Source organism: Protopterus annectens, chromosome 11.part0, assembly GCF_019279795.1.
Source record: "Protopterus annectens isolate FY-2018-M chromosome 11.part0, PAN1.0, whole genome shotgun sequence".
Taxonomy (NCBI): domain Eukaryota; kingdom Metazoa; phylum Chordata; order Ceratodontiformes; family Protopteridae; genus Protopterus; species Protopterus annectens.
Window position 1 is genome coordinate 1,204,195,497 of NC_056745.1, and position 14,400 is coordinate 1,204,209,896.

Here is a 14,400-nt window from a genome sequence, read left to right on the forward strand (position 1 = left end):
AGCACCCTTGGGCGGAAAACTGGCTTTATTCTCAAAAAACTGGCATTATATCACAAAGGATACATGGACACTGCAAATAATAGACAAAGGATACAGGTTCCATTTCCACACTTTGCCAAAAAGAGGCGGAATGCCAAACCTTCCACCAAATCAGAGGGCAGAGGCTTTAAAACAAATCAGCAATTTACTTCAGATGAAAGCTATAGAAAAGGTACCATCTTCAGAACAAGGCCAAGGATTTTACTCCAGACTATTCCTTGTACCAAGAAAGGAAAATCAATGGAGGCCTATTCTCGACCTGTCCGCACTGAACACTTACCTCATTGTGCCAAAATTCAAAATGCTGACCCTGCAGCAACTTCTTCCCATGTTGGGCAAGGGGTCTTGGCTGGTGACTCTAGATCTCAAGGAGGCATACCTGCACGTCCCTATTCGACCAAACTGCAGAAGACACCTCAGATTTCTTGCAGGATCAGAGCATTATCAATTCTCAGCATTGCCCTTTGGCTTATCTAATGCGCCCAGAGTATTCACGAAATGCCTGGCATCAGTAATTGCACATTGCAGACTACAGGGAATTCAAATTTACCCATACCTGGACGACTGCCTAATACAAGCGGACAACAAGAAAAATTTGATAAAGGACTTGGCCTATGCCATTCATCTGCTACAGACCTTGGGATACACAGTCAACATCCAAAAGTCAAGACTAGTACCATCCCAAAGGATAACCTTTTTGGGTGCAGATCTGGATACAACCACCCAAATGGCCTTTCTCACAGAAGAAAAACAAAAACAACTTCCAGAGTACTTCATGATTCTGACAAGACAAACTCAGCTTACTGCAAGGAAAATCCTGCAGGCCCTGGGTTACATGGCATCCTGCATAATCCTAATACCACATGCCAGGCTGCATATGAGGAAATTACAATGGTACCTCCGGAGTGTATGGTCTCAGCACAGTCACAGTTTGGAAACCATGATACCAATCATTCCATGCCTTCAAAAGGAATTCCTGTGGTGGGCTCAGGCCTGCCAGTCCAACAAAGGGTTGCCTTTCAACAAACCAAAACCAAGGCAGACCATCACCACGGACGCCTCAGACCGAGGATGGGGAGCACACATGGGGGACAAATGTATCCAAGGCCTATGGTCTCAGGGACAGCTAAGCATGCACATAAACCAAAAGGAAATGCTGGCAGTGAGGCATGCAATCCAGGCATTCAAACCCTTCCTCCAACAAGGACACCTGCTAATAAGGACAGACAACACCACGGTCATGTGGTACATAAACAAACAGGGAGGCACACATTCTTACCCTCTATGCCGGATGGCTATGAATCTGTGGGAACTATGCCTGAATCTCAATATCCAACTACAGGCCCAATTCGTGCCAGGGAAAGAAAATGCACTGGCGGACAGCTTAAGCAGAACTTCCATGGATGCACACGAATGGATGCTGCACCCAGACATCTTCCAACTCATAGCAAATACATGGGGAATGCCAGAGATAGATTTGTTCGCCTCCCCACTCAATCATCAACTGAAGACATTCTGTTCAAGGACATACCACCCACAAGCTTGGAGGGTGGACTCTCTCTCTTTCAGCTGGAAAGGCCTAACAGTATATGCCTTCCCACCTCTCCCATTGATGTACAAGGTTCTACTGAAGATCAGAGAGGAACAGCCAAAAGTGATACTAATAGCTCCGGACTGGCCCAGACAGCACTGGTACCCATTATTGAGAAGCATGTCTCAGGCAAAATCATGGCCTCTCCCCCTATGGCCTCTTCTTCTGATGCAGAACAATTTCAAGACCCTGCATCCCAACTTGAAAACGTTGCAGCTAACTGCCTGGAAAATTCCTTAAATCCCAATCAAGCTGCTTTATCTCAGAGGGTGAAGGACATTATCCTGGAGGCTCGCAGGCCTTCCACAAGGAAGACATACTCAGCTAAATGGAAGAGATTTCTCATTTGGAGCACATCAAAGGGCACAGATGTCACAGTGGCAAACCTAACACATATCCTAGAATACTTAGCAGAATTGTTCCACAATGGCCTGTCCTATTCTTCCATTAAGATTCATGCCTCAGCAATTTCAGCAGAATACAATGTGGATCCACCTATCTTCTCACACCCTCTCCTCAGACAATTTCTGAGAGGGATCAAAAATATTAAACCTCCAAGAAGACCCCCTCTACCTGCCTGGGATCTCAACTTTGTGCTGGAGAAACTGACACTGCCTCCTTTTGAACCAGCAGCATCTATCTTGGAAAACTGCATTCCTTCTGGCAATCACTTCAGCAAGAAGAGTATCTGAGTTACAAGCATTAATGGCAGTGCAGCCTTTTCTTATTTTCCACCAGGACAGGGTATCACTAAGAACCAATCCTACTTTTATGCCAAAGGTGGTATCTAGGGTATCCCTGAACCAAGCTATCCACTTGCCTACGTTCTTCCCTAATCCACAGAATAGAGGGGAAAAACTTTTGCACACCCTGGATATACACAGACAACTATGCTACTACTTGGACAGAACAAAAACTAGCAGAAAAACTGACCAACTTTTTGTAGCATATGCAACTGGGGTGCAAGGAAGAGCAATTTCCAAACAGACAATTTCAAAAAGGGTAGGAAATTGCATTCGATTTTGCTACTCCTTTCATGGAAAGACAGTTCCTGAAAATATCAGGCCTCACTCCACAAGGGCCACGGCCACCACTACAGCCTTCCTACGAGGGGTGGCTACCAAGGACATTTTAGAAGCTGCTACTTGGAGCTCCGTGCATACATTTGCCAAGCATTACAATCTACCCTTATACTCTAGATCCAGAGCAGGGTTTGCTACTGCAGTCCTGCAAGGGATCTTAACTACACCATCCTTTTCTTAGTACCTCCTCCCCCAGATTGGCTATGGTATTCTACCCATATGTTATGACTGCAGATGCATCCTTGAAGGACATAGTACAGTTTTGTACCTACCATAAATGTAGATGTCCGATAGGTATGCATCTGCAGTCAGGATTACCCTCCCTCCTTCCCCTCTGTGGTATTTCTAGGGTGCTTACCCTTCTTTTAGCTAGCTGGGGGAATCTATTATGGTGTATTTGTTTGTTTATATATGTATAAAATTTGCAAATGTTTGGAACTTTCAGCTTTTATCCAAATTTAGCCTTCCTAGAGGGCACCTGGCATCTGGGGCAAGAAAAACTGAGGAAAATGGCGTTGACTGATGCTTTTATACCCCAGCCGCTCTGACGTCGGGGAAAATGCGACATCAGCCGAGGCCAGACCCAGACTTTGGAATCCGGCCGACCGAAGGGCTGCCTGAGGCAGGACAACCCATATGTTATGACTGCAGATGCATACCTATCGGACATCTACATTTATGGTAGGTACAAAACTGTACTTTTTCTCATAGCCAAGTTTGGAGCATACATATGATGTGCCTTTCCAATTAACAGTTCCTGTTGAGGAATACCAGTCTAGGAAATTATTTTTGCTACAGTCTGCTCTTCCAGCTTCTCTGGTACAGCAGTAAATCTCAGTTTTTTTCTATGTGCTCTGTACTCTAATTCTATTATTTTTTTGAAATATCTCTTCTTGTGCAGTCGTGTATCCAGCCCAGCCATTTCTTAATTTTCACCTCTTAGTTTTGCATTTATCATCTTCTATTTAAAGCTTCTTCCTTTATTTCCAGCCTTGTATTGTTTGAATTGATACTCCATCAATGTTTCATGTATTTTAGTCAGGTCTGTATGCAATTGCTTTATACTTTCCTCATGGTTACTGGAAGTCATGTCTGGAGCTCACACTTTTTTGCTGAACAGCTACAGTACTTTTCCCAGTCATTTTTTTATCACCTAGCTGATTTTCTTTCAGGTCCTCTGTATTTCTTATTTATTGGCATCCAGGCAGTGCACCTACTAGTTAGTTACTGAAATTTACTCAGAAATCCAGGTCCAGTGGGTTTCTATGTTAAGTTTATGTTTTCACAGAGAGAGAGCCAGAAATAAGCTGTTACTCCATGTGCAGCCATGTTGGAAGTGGGCCTCTTTAGAATTTCCCTTTAGAGCATTTTCCTTTCAGCTTGGAACCCCCACAATGGTGCTTACAGACAGATTATACACACAGAAAGACCTCTGCTTTGGCACTGTTAAAAGTCAAAGTGAAAAGTGATTTGTTTCTTCTCCCAACATTGTAAGGTGTTGCATTCAGATGCAGGAAGTGTTACATTGTATTTAAACTGCCTTTTTAGGAAATTGGTACACTCTTCCCACATTTAATTCCATCTGTTGTCAAGATCTTTAATGTAAAGGGACATGTAATGTTCCATCAAGGAAGATACTTGTAGAGAACTCATGCAAGCCCAATATGCAACAAAGTCTAGAAGATTTAGGATCTTTGCTTGAAAGTGTTTACATAGGCATTTTTATACCCCAGGTAGGACTCCAGAATTTTTCCTCGGGGGGGGGGGGCAGCAAATGTTGGAGGTGTGTTGGGGAAGAAAGAGGTAACTGAGAACATATTTTCTGGGAATGTAATGATTCCCTGCAGACTGCTTTGTCAGAGGTAAGTAAGGAAATTACTTTTTTGAGAATCAGAATTGCCGAGACATAGTAAGGCCTTGCTGAGTCTAATTGTGGTAGCTGCCAAAAAAGCAATTACTAGAAAATAGAAATCCGGGTCTAAACTAACTTTACTAGAAGTAGCGAATATAGTAACAGATAAAACAACTGGAACTGGGATCTTCAGATAAGGGTAGGAGCAACTTACATAGTGAACAATGGGAATTGTGGGAGCAGTACATGCAATGGAAGAATGAGGTTTAAAACAGGGCAGGATTTGAATGAGCTGTGCAATGTTTTCCCCCCCAAAATCTGTATTTCAATTTTCTTTTTTTCCAAATAATAACAACAATACAGTAACTCAAAAACATAAATAAACAATACAAATACATATCTAAAGAAAACAGACAACAATCTCGTTCCGAGAAAATTATACATACATATATATATATATATATATATATATATATATATATATATATATATATATATATATATATATATATATATATATATATATATATATATATACACACACACACACAATATATACACTATAAGTCACTACATAGTCAAGTAGAGTATGATAATTCTTATGTTCATTTGGTCTCATAAGGGATAGTGGAATGGGGATAGTCTATATAGAAAGTAAAGATAGAAATTCAACCATTTATTGTATGGTTAGGGAAAATATCTAGATACACATATACTAAGAGAAGGGGGAAGATGCAAGAAAACTGGCTATACTACATTCATTTCTTATTAAAAGGTTAGCTTCTCATGTCAATTTGTGGGCGAATTTTATTTGTCAAGAATTATATCTAGTAAGTAATCCCAATATTTTTGGTAATAGCGTTTGTTTTTTGTTTTTGAATAAACTAATTTGTGAGATGAGATGTATTTGATAGCAAGATTGCTAAAATTTTCCCATGTAATTGGTGACATGACATTCCAATTCTTTGTAATAAAGAATTTAATAAGGGCACACATCGTAATAAAGACGTTTTAATATTTTTGGAAGTTGATTGATGTTAATGTGCAATATAGCGGTCTCTCATGTAAGGGTTGATTTTTCATATCCCATCTTCTCTAATCTTACTCTCGAGGAACACCATAAGTTGTGTATCTTAGTACAGTTCCACATGACATGTAAAATATCAGCTGTTTGATCCAAACAATGTGGACATACAGGCGAAAAGTTAGGAGTGATTTTATTTAATTTAGATAAGGTATAATATAGATTATTTACCATAATTTGTGTATATAACAGCTTCTTGAAAGGAATGAATTTGATTGTATTTTCAATGGCTAGTTTCTTATTTTCTTCAGTCAGTGATTGATTTTTCATTTGCCAATAGTTTGAACATAATAAAGAATTCTGATGTTTTGCGCTCATTACAATTTTATAAGTCCTAGAAATTGTTTTCCCTTCAATTGCAAGATTTTCAAGTACTCATTTAACCAAATTTATGTTCTGTAAGTCGGTGTGTGTATTTGTGAGAATTTAGCACTTATAAGATGGTGAAGTTCGTTAAGGATAATACTATATTTCTTAGGAAGTTTGAGTTCAAGTCTCATTTGCCCCGTGTTAGAGTCTTTCCATTGGTATATATCCCATATTGTGTAGTCTTTTATCAAGGGGTAGTTTGTTAGGTTTACGGGTTTATTATTTATTAGTAGATTAGGCTTTAGGTGTAACGGTTGTATAAGGGCAAAAGCGTCAGCTATTTGCAATGATTTAAATAGTTTCTGTGTTGTAAGAATCGTGTTTTTAATTAGTGGGTGTAGATTCTTCGTGTATATGCTAGCCTGGTTTAAATTCAAGAATGGTAGGGATTTGATATTATAGCCAAGGGATTTCAACTGTTCATACCAGATTTTGGTCCACTGTGGTATCCAAGTATTTATATAAGAGTCCTAATTTATTATTTGTATTAGTCTGTAGACCGTAATTATACTATAGTAAAGCTTAAAATCAGGCAACCCCGATCCCCCCTTATCTTTGGCAAGTACAAGTTTTCCATATTTAATTCTGGTAGATTTGGGATACCATAAGAATCTTGATATAGCTTTTTCCATGGCGAGGAAAAAGTTTTGGGGAATATTTGAAAAAGTAGCATTTAATTGAAAGAGTATTCTTGGTAGAAAATTCATCTTGACAACACTAGCTTTTGACAGTAGACATATTGATGTTCTATCTATCAATATCGTTTTGAATACTAGTCCAAGTACGTAGTAGGTTATTGTTTATAATATCTTTGAAGTCCAAAGTAAATAGTATTCCTAGATATTTTATCTGATAGTTTATTTTGATCTCATTCATGGGAAAGTACAATTCTTTATGACCTTTAGGATTGAGGGGAAATATGTGTGACTTGTTTAAATTTAAGTTATAGTTTGAAACTACGGAGAACTCATCAGTAGCTTTAAGTATTTTTGGGAGGTCAGTAGTGGGGAGTTGGAAGTATATATTTAAGTCATCGGCAAAGGCCGAGTATATAAGATTTGTATTGTGGTTTCTGGGAATATGATGAAAGATTTTTTTTGTGAAATAAACAGAAGGAGGGGTTCTAAATAAAGATTAAATAGGTATGGCGAAAGAGGACATCCTTGTCTTGTACCACTGGATGAGAGTATAGGGTTAGTTATAAGTTTGTTTACCTGTATAGTTGTAGAAGCTTTCTGATACAGAACGTGGATCATTTTAATGAATTCTTGAGGAAAACCATATAAAGGCAGTATATTAAAGATAAAGTGTAAGTTTACTCTATCAAATGCTTTGGTTGCATCTACTGTAAGGGCATATCTGGGGCATTTATCACTATTAAGTAGTCTTACAATGGTATCTAAGAGGAGGGTGTTGTCACTTGTTTGTCCGTTTGTCATAAAGCCCATTTGTTGTTGGGAAATAATAGAGGGGAGTATATTCTTAAGTCTATTTGCTATAACATGGGCTAATATCTTAAGATCAGTGTTTATGAAGGCTATTGGTCTATAATTTGCTGGATCTGTTGGGTCAGAATGCGGTTTAGGAATCAACACTGTCTTGGAGTTATTTAAGAATTTGTCTGTTATGCCATATTGTATTGTGTAGTTGAAAACTTTTAATAACACTTTGGAGATAGGTTTCATGAATAACTTATAAAAATCAGATGTGTATCCATCAGGCCCAGGGGATTTACCTAGTTTTAGTTTGTTTATTGCAGCTTTTATCTCTTAATTGTAACAGTGATTTTAAGAGTTTCCTTTAATCTTCTGTAATCTGTGGAAAGTGTATATTATGTATAAAATCCTCATATCTGTCTGTAGATGGTGATAAGGGTATATTGTATAATTTCTTATAAATATCTTCAAAAGCGTCCACTATATCTTGGTCTTTATATTTCACCTGTCCTTCATATTTTATTTCTTTGATCCTAGGAGGTCCACTTTTTATGTTAATTAGTCTAGCTAGGAATTTTGATGGTGTTTGAGCCCATTCTGAATATTGATATATTGACCTTAATTCTAAGAAGGAAATATTTTCTAAATAGTGTTTGTGTAATTGTTTTTGCCAATCAATTATATTTTCCTCAAGTTCTTTAGAATATTTTTCCTGAAGTTCTAGTTCAGCAGTGTTTATTTGATACTCTAGTTCATTCTTAAGATGTTATATATTTTTTGAGCCATGCAGATTTTTGAATAATACCCCTGATGACCGCCTTGGTAGCCGCCCATTGTATGTCATATGGAATTTGAGTGGATATAAGATCATTTTGGAGTTGGGCTAAGAGCTGTGCAATGTTTGATGACTGGATAGATTATAAGTGAGATATAATGTTTGCAGCTACAATTGTGTCAACGTGGTTTGTGATATGTAATGTTTGCAACTGGAATTGTGTTGTTATGGTTTGTTTTCATTTATATAAATGTATGATTGCCTATTTCATATATGATAATTTAATAAAGATGTTTCTTGTTTATAAAAAAGAAAAAAAAATCATGCAAACCCAACTTAGTGTGCACTGAAAAGATAAGTGATACTGAAGTGATTAACAAGTCAGGAAATGAATTAATATTTTTTTGTTTATTTTTTGTATGGAGAAAGAATCTGGGCTGTGGGAAATAGTTCTGTTTAGAGTTTAATAGTCTTTTCTTAGTCATGCTAAAAAATGATTTAGCCATAGTAGAAGTCGTGTGTTTTTCTTTCTTGTTTTAGGTCAGATCAGCCTCGTATAACCAAAGATGTGATTTGCTTTCATGCACAAGATTTTGTTGAGGTAGTACATCGGTTGCAGTTGGATTTGCATGAACCACCTCTTTCCCAGGTAGGTAGCTTAAGTTGTGTTTATCATCTGGCAGGTAAGTGTGTTGGGTCCAAATCTTGTAATTGAACTACATACAGAGGTAATGGTGCCAGCATTTATTTCAACACACACAATTCACAAATAAGTGATTACTGTAGATTAATTGTATACCAAAAAACAGAAAATGTGGTATGTTGGTTTTCAAAACATCAAAAATAAATGCACAAAACTGTCTTAATCGAATTGTGTTAGTCTATGCAGACATAAGCAAAATGCCAGCAGATGGGGCCTCAGCATCATGATTTTGTGCTTCAAGCATTATTTACTGTGCCATTACTGTTTTCTGGCCCATGTTCAAGTTTTGCTTCACCAATCCTTGTTTTTAACTTGACAGTGGAGTGAGTTTGTGGTTTTACCACCTGGCTTGAAGTACCCTTTTACCATTCTTTATGTGAAGAAACTCCTCCACTCCAAATCCATATATCCTTTCCTCTTTCTGGTGTTGTTTTTCATGATCCTTCCTGTATTGGTATGGATTATGATTATAATGTTTTATACTGTTTGCCTGTTAACATTTTTTAAATATCTTTTCTGGTTGAAAGTTTACAGTGTAATTTGTGGTGAACGAGACAACATACATACTGTAATGGTGAAACTGACTTTTACTTTACATTCATCTGAAAGTTTTCCATATGATATAATGTGTGTATAACTTGTTTCTCACACTAAACAATACCTATATACAGTATTTATATAGCATGCCTAGGTCAAATATTTTAATGACAGATTCATTTACCATAGTAGTGCTTCATACTTGTATTATTTTATGAAATTTAGTGCGATAGAGAAATGGAGAGGAGGTAGAGAATCTGAAGTTATTCCTTTTTAAAATTCCAGAGTAATTCTGAAATTTTAGGCCAGTATTTAAAATTACTAGATTTAGTGGTGGATGTTAACTGTATTTATTAAGTATGTTTCTTTGTTGTGTTCAAGTTTTAAGGTTAGTAAAAATTCTGAAAAGGTATTAAGTGAGTTCTGGGACCATTTCCTTATGATTGATATCCTTGCTATAGCTAAGACAATCCAAAGTAGAAAACATTGACACTTTTAATACAAAAAGGTATATTATTATTGTACAATATCTTTTAACAGTTTAATGTTTTTTTTTTCCTCCCTGTATCTGACCCTCATCTGAAATTAGCTCTTCTTCTTCACTAGGTTTACCAAACCCATCTTAGCCTCTCAATGTCACAACCCAACTAATGTCTGGGGCCTGTGAGGAGGTTGGGGATGCTGTACAGAGACTATTCTTCTCTAACTTCTGCCACTCCACAATATCCTTGGCCTTGAGGATTTGTTGGAGGGGGTGTAGATGTGGGTAGGAGATCTGAGAATGTTCGGGGGGGGGGGGCGCATTAGAACTAAATTTATCCAGTAGTAGATTGGCTGTGGGGTCTATATCACATAGTCGAAGTTTTATAACGTCGAACATGAAAAGTACGAACCATTCTGTTCGAAGTTACAAAACTTCGACTATGAATGAAAAAAAAAGGAAAAACAAAATAAACTGTTGTAAGCAGGGGGGCAAGCCCCCCTGCACCCCCACTACTTAAATATACTAACTCCAAGATTGCACCTCATTCAACAGAATGGAAACCTCCCCTTACGGAGATTTCCATTGAAACGCTCGAACTTGTACAAGTTCGAACTTATGGTCTCGACCATATAAGGTTCGCACTTGTACAAGTTCGACTGTGTGATAGGAACACTTGGCTATGTCCTGTGGGTTGGAGTATGTGAAATTATTTACTTTTAGCTCTGTGGAGTGCTGGGCATTCACTGTTTCTAAGGTTTGTAACGTAGTTAAAGCTTTATGGTTGTCCTTTAACTGTGTGGCTGTTTTTAGCTCCAATCTGACTTTGGTTGATTTGAACAAGTTCTGGAGTTCTCTGTTAAGTTTATCAAGATATTTTTTGCGTCTTGAGAGTTCCATTTATTTTTACATGCAGTGAGCTTTTTCTTTTGTCATAAATCCTGTTTGTTTGGGTTCCACCATAATGGTTTACTTTTAAGTTTGGGAATGTATTTACATGGGATGGGGACACAGGCATCGTGCATCTATTCACATATAAATAGAATTTGGTTCTAAAGATTTTGTATAAGCAGTGGGGTCATTGATTTGGAAGGGGATATTGAGTTTAGCCAGGTAATCACCCATTTCAGCAGATTAGTCTTGAAATGATCCCTGAATACTGGGGTATTAAAGAATGTTTTTGGCTTCAGTCTTGAGGTGAATGTGACTGATTTGTGGTCTGATTTGAACAGGGATGAAGTTACAGTTGGTAGGGAGCAGAGCTGTCCCATATTGGTGAGGACCAGATCCAGGACTTTATTGTCCCTGATTGGTGTGTGGGCCAACTTGTTCCATAGAGGTTGTACTGAAGTCCAGAAATCCTTGGGCATGGATGTTACTGTATGTACACATCTCCCAGATAATGAATGGTTAGTTGAAGTCCCCTAGGAGAATGATGTTTGGCTTAATGCTTAGGGGCTCCATACTAGTTGGGTAGGAGTTACTGGGTGAGGCAGAAATACAGGGTGTCCATTAGTTAGCCATGATGTGTTATTGGTAAGTTGGACATGGAGGAGTTTCAGATCATTATCTTGTCTAACTAGTCTGGAGGTGAAGTGTTTTGCATATATGGAGACACCACCACCTTTAATGCTTTTATCTAGTGTAGTGGGCCTGAATTTGTGGCAGGGGTTGAAGTCTTGCACTGATAGGTTGCTCTCAGTGATTTTTGAACTAGGTCTCTGTGATGATGCATATGTCAGTGTTTTCCAGGATAAGGAGTGATTGTAGGAATTGGAGCTTTTTAAGTTTCTTAGCATTGAGCAATAATACCTTTGTTACCTAGATTCTATTTTGTTATGTTGGAAGTTTTTGAATATGGGCATTAACTAAAAAAGGCACTGTAGGGATGGACACGTTTTTAGCCAGTATACAAAAGCCTTAGGGAGGGGTGCAGGTGCAGGCCATCCCTGCCATAGCAGTTAGGACCATCTACTGTGTACTCCCAGGCCAGTATATATATTAGATGCCCTCTGAATATCACCAGAAGCTAAGGCAGTTGTTAAAGTCAATTCTTTTGTTCGTATTGCAGCATCACTCTTGGTGATAGTAAAATGCTGCTCAAGGCTAGGTTCATAATTGCCTGTGACACACGTTCTGAGAGCTCCATCCTATCTCTCTTCATAAAGTCCACAGAGGTAAATCTCAAGTCATTTACACCCAGATGCACTATGACTGTGCCATATATTTACTTGTGGTGAGTGACTGCATGATGAGGTGAATTCTGGCACCTGGTAGATAACTGACTGAGACCCTCTGCTTGGTAAGTGGAACATCAGTGTGTCTAACAATGGAATCACCTACAAGTAGGATGTTGGATTGTGTGGAGAGTTGCCTTATGGGCGTTTGAACTGAAACGCTGAGAGTCTTAGATGCATACTTAAAGGTGGGTGCTGAGTGTACTTATTTCTTAGGTTACAATTAGGAGGCATTTGTGATTTATGTAGGTTACTTTTAAGAGCCTCAGCATATGTAGGTCTGTGTATTTGGTCTGATTTGTTTGCAATAAGTTTAGCTTGGAGTTGTGTGGTACTGACGACCTACTTGTTATTTGTAGAATCTTCTTGTGAGAGTTTTGCCTTCAGTAGCATTTAATAACCGCATCTCTCACACACTGTGTCTTGGTTGTCAGTAAACATGATACAGTTGCTACATTGTCTCAGGATGCCCATTTCAACCAAGCTGGCTACAGACATGGTTAAAAGTGCAAATCCATGGCTGCAGGTGCTTACACATAAGCTGAAGGGGAGTAGCATCGATGAGGTTTGGAGTTGATTACTGGATGCTCTATCTGTCTGGTAGTAGAGACAGGGTTGATGTTAACACAGCTGTGCGGCTAGGAATCAATGACCCTTATCTCTTTCTTTCACTAGAAGCAAAAGACTAGCTCTAATACCATACTGCTTCCTGAGTAGTAGTATTAATCCAACTGTTGTTGTTGGGTTCAGTACACTTGCTATAGTCTTAAGTTGGTAGATTCGTTGGATAGAACCTACAGCAGTTAGATGCAACAGACAGCCAAGCTGCACATAGACCGTGAAGAGATTCTGGACCACACAGTGAAACCCCAATACACACTACCCAATCAGAGACAAATGGAAAGCAATGGCGTCTGCTGTTTCTGACACTGGAAACAAAACAGTAGTATTAATCCCAAGCTGGCTCTGATGAAGCAATTTTACTGACTTTCCAGTGATTGGTAATTTTCTTGGTAGGCTAGGAAGTATTGTCGGTCTCTGTTCCTTCTCTTACCAGGAACAAAACAAACACTAATGCTAGGCTGATTCTTGAGAAACAGTTCCTTGGCTCTACAGTGATTGGTAATCTAGTCTCAGATGGTACTGATCTTAAAAGTAAGAATATTGCAGTGTGCAGAGTGTGGGATATGAAACAGCCTAGCTCCAGCTTTAAAAGTCTAAGGGGCAGGCCTTCCCAGTTTGATCTTTCAGTGCTTAGCAGAATGTAGAACGAGCAGATAAAATGAGACTAGGAAGAGCTTCCAAAGTGAAATTTACAGTAGAGGCCGCCGGCATACCTCTCAACTGTACAGATTTTTAAAGAATGTCCAGATTTTTTTACCTCCTATTTTTGGTCGTTTTTTCATAAAATTGTGTTTTTTTTTGACAAATCACTGGCAAGTCATTAAAGATTAAAGTCCGAAAATAAAATAATAACAGACATTTCAGTTTCGGACTTCACACACTTCAGAAAATTCATGCTAAAGTAAAACTTGCTATTCTATCAACTTTTTAAGTTTGTAAGTGTAATATGTAAAAGTTTTCCTATTTTTGGGCCTTTGCACCCCCCCCCCATTATTTCTGGCTTTGTCTAGATTTCTTGCTCTGAGGTTGAGAGGTATGGGGGCCGGCAGATCAAAAGCCAGCAAGTCCGAAAGCACAACAGAGTGAGTGGTTTGGGTAGAGAAAAATCCAATGCAGTCACACCTAACAGTAGTCTCACAGCACTTGCAGTTGCATAGGAATGCAGCTAAACAAGAAATCATATTTCTCGGATCCTCCTGCTAATTAGTTAAATGTGATTCCTTTTCAGTCAGTGAAATAGAAAAGGAATGCTTTCTCACTGACCCTAGCCAAGAATGTTTAAAACTCCAAAGAAAAAAGCTTTCATGTAAAACAGAATTTAAAGTAAAGCTGTAATACAAGAGCAAAAATAAAACAATGGAAGTATCTATACCTTAAAATAATTTGTATCCAAAATCCAGTGCACTTGCACACCAACAGTATTCTCACTGCACTTGCAGTTAAATAAGAATGCACGTAAATTAGAAATGCTGTTTCTCAGCTCCTCCTATTAATTAGGCAGATCAGAAGTGTCCAACCTGCTGCCCTCAGACCTCTTCAATGTGGACCCCAACCTCTAATTGCAACATCGATATATGCATGCCCCAAAAC

The 14,400-nt window shown here is 38.4% G+C and overlaps 1 protein-coding gene across 1 annotated transcript in view; it reads left to right on the top strand.

Annotated features, from left to right (window-relative positions):
- RSBN1L (round spermatid basic protein 1 like) overlaps positions 1–14,400 on the top strand; it is a 1,493,418-nt gene that overhangs the window by 1,258,280 nt on the left and 220,738 nt on the right. The window contains exon 7 of the mRNA XM_044088563.1: positions 8,769–8,877. Within this exon, the coding sequence (XP_043944498.1) occupies positions 8,769–8,877 (109 nt within the window). The remainder of the gene's footprint in view (positions 1–8,768; positions 8,878–14,400) is intronic.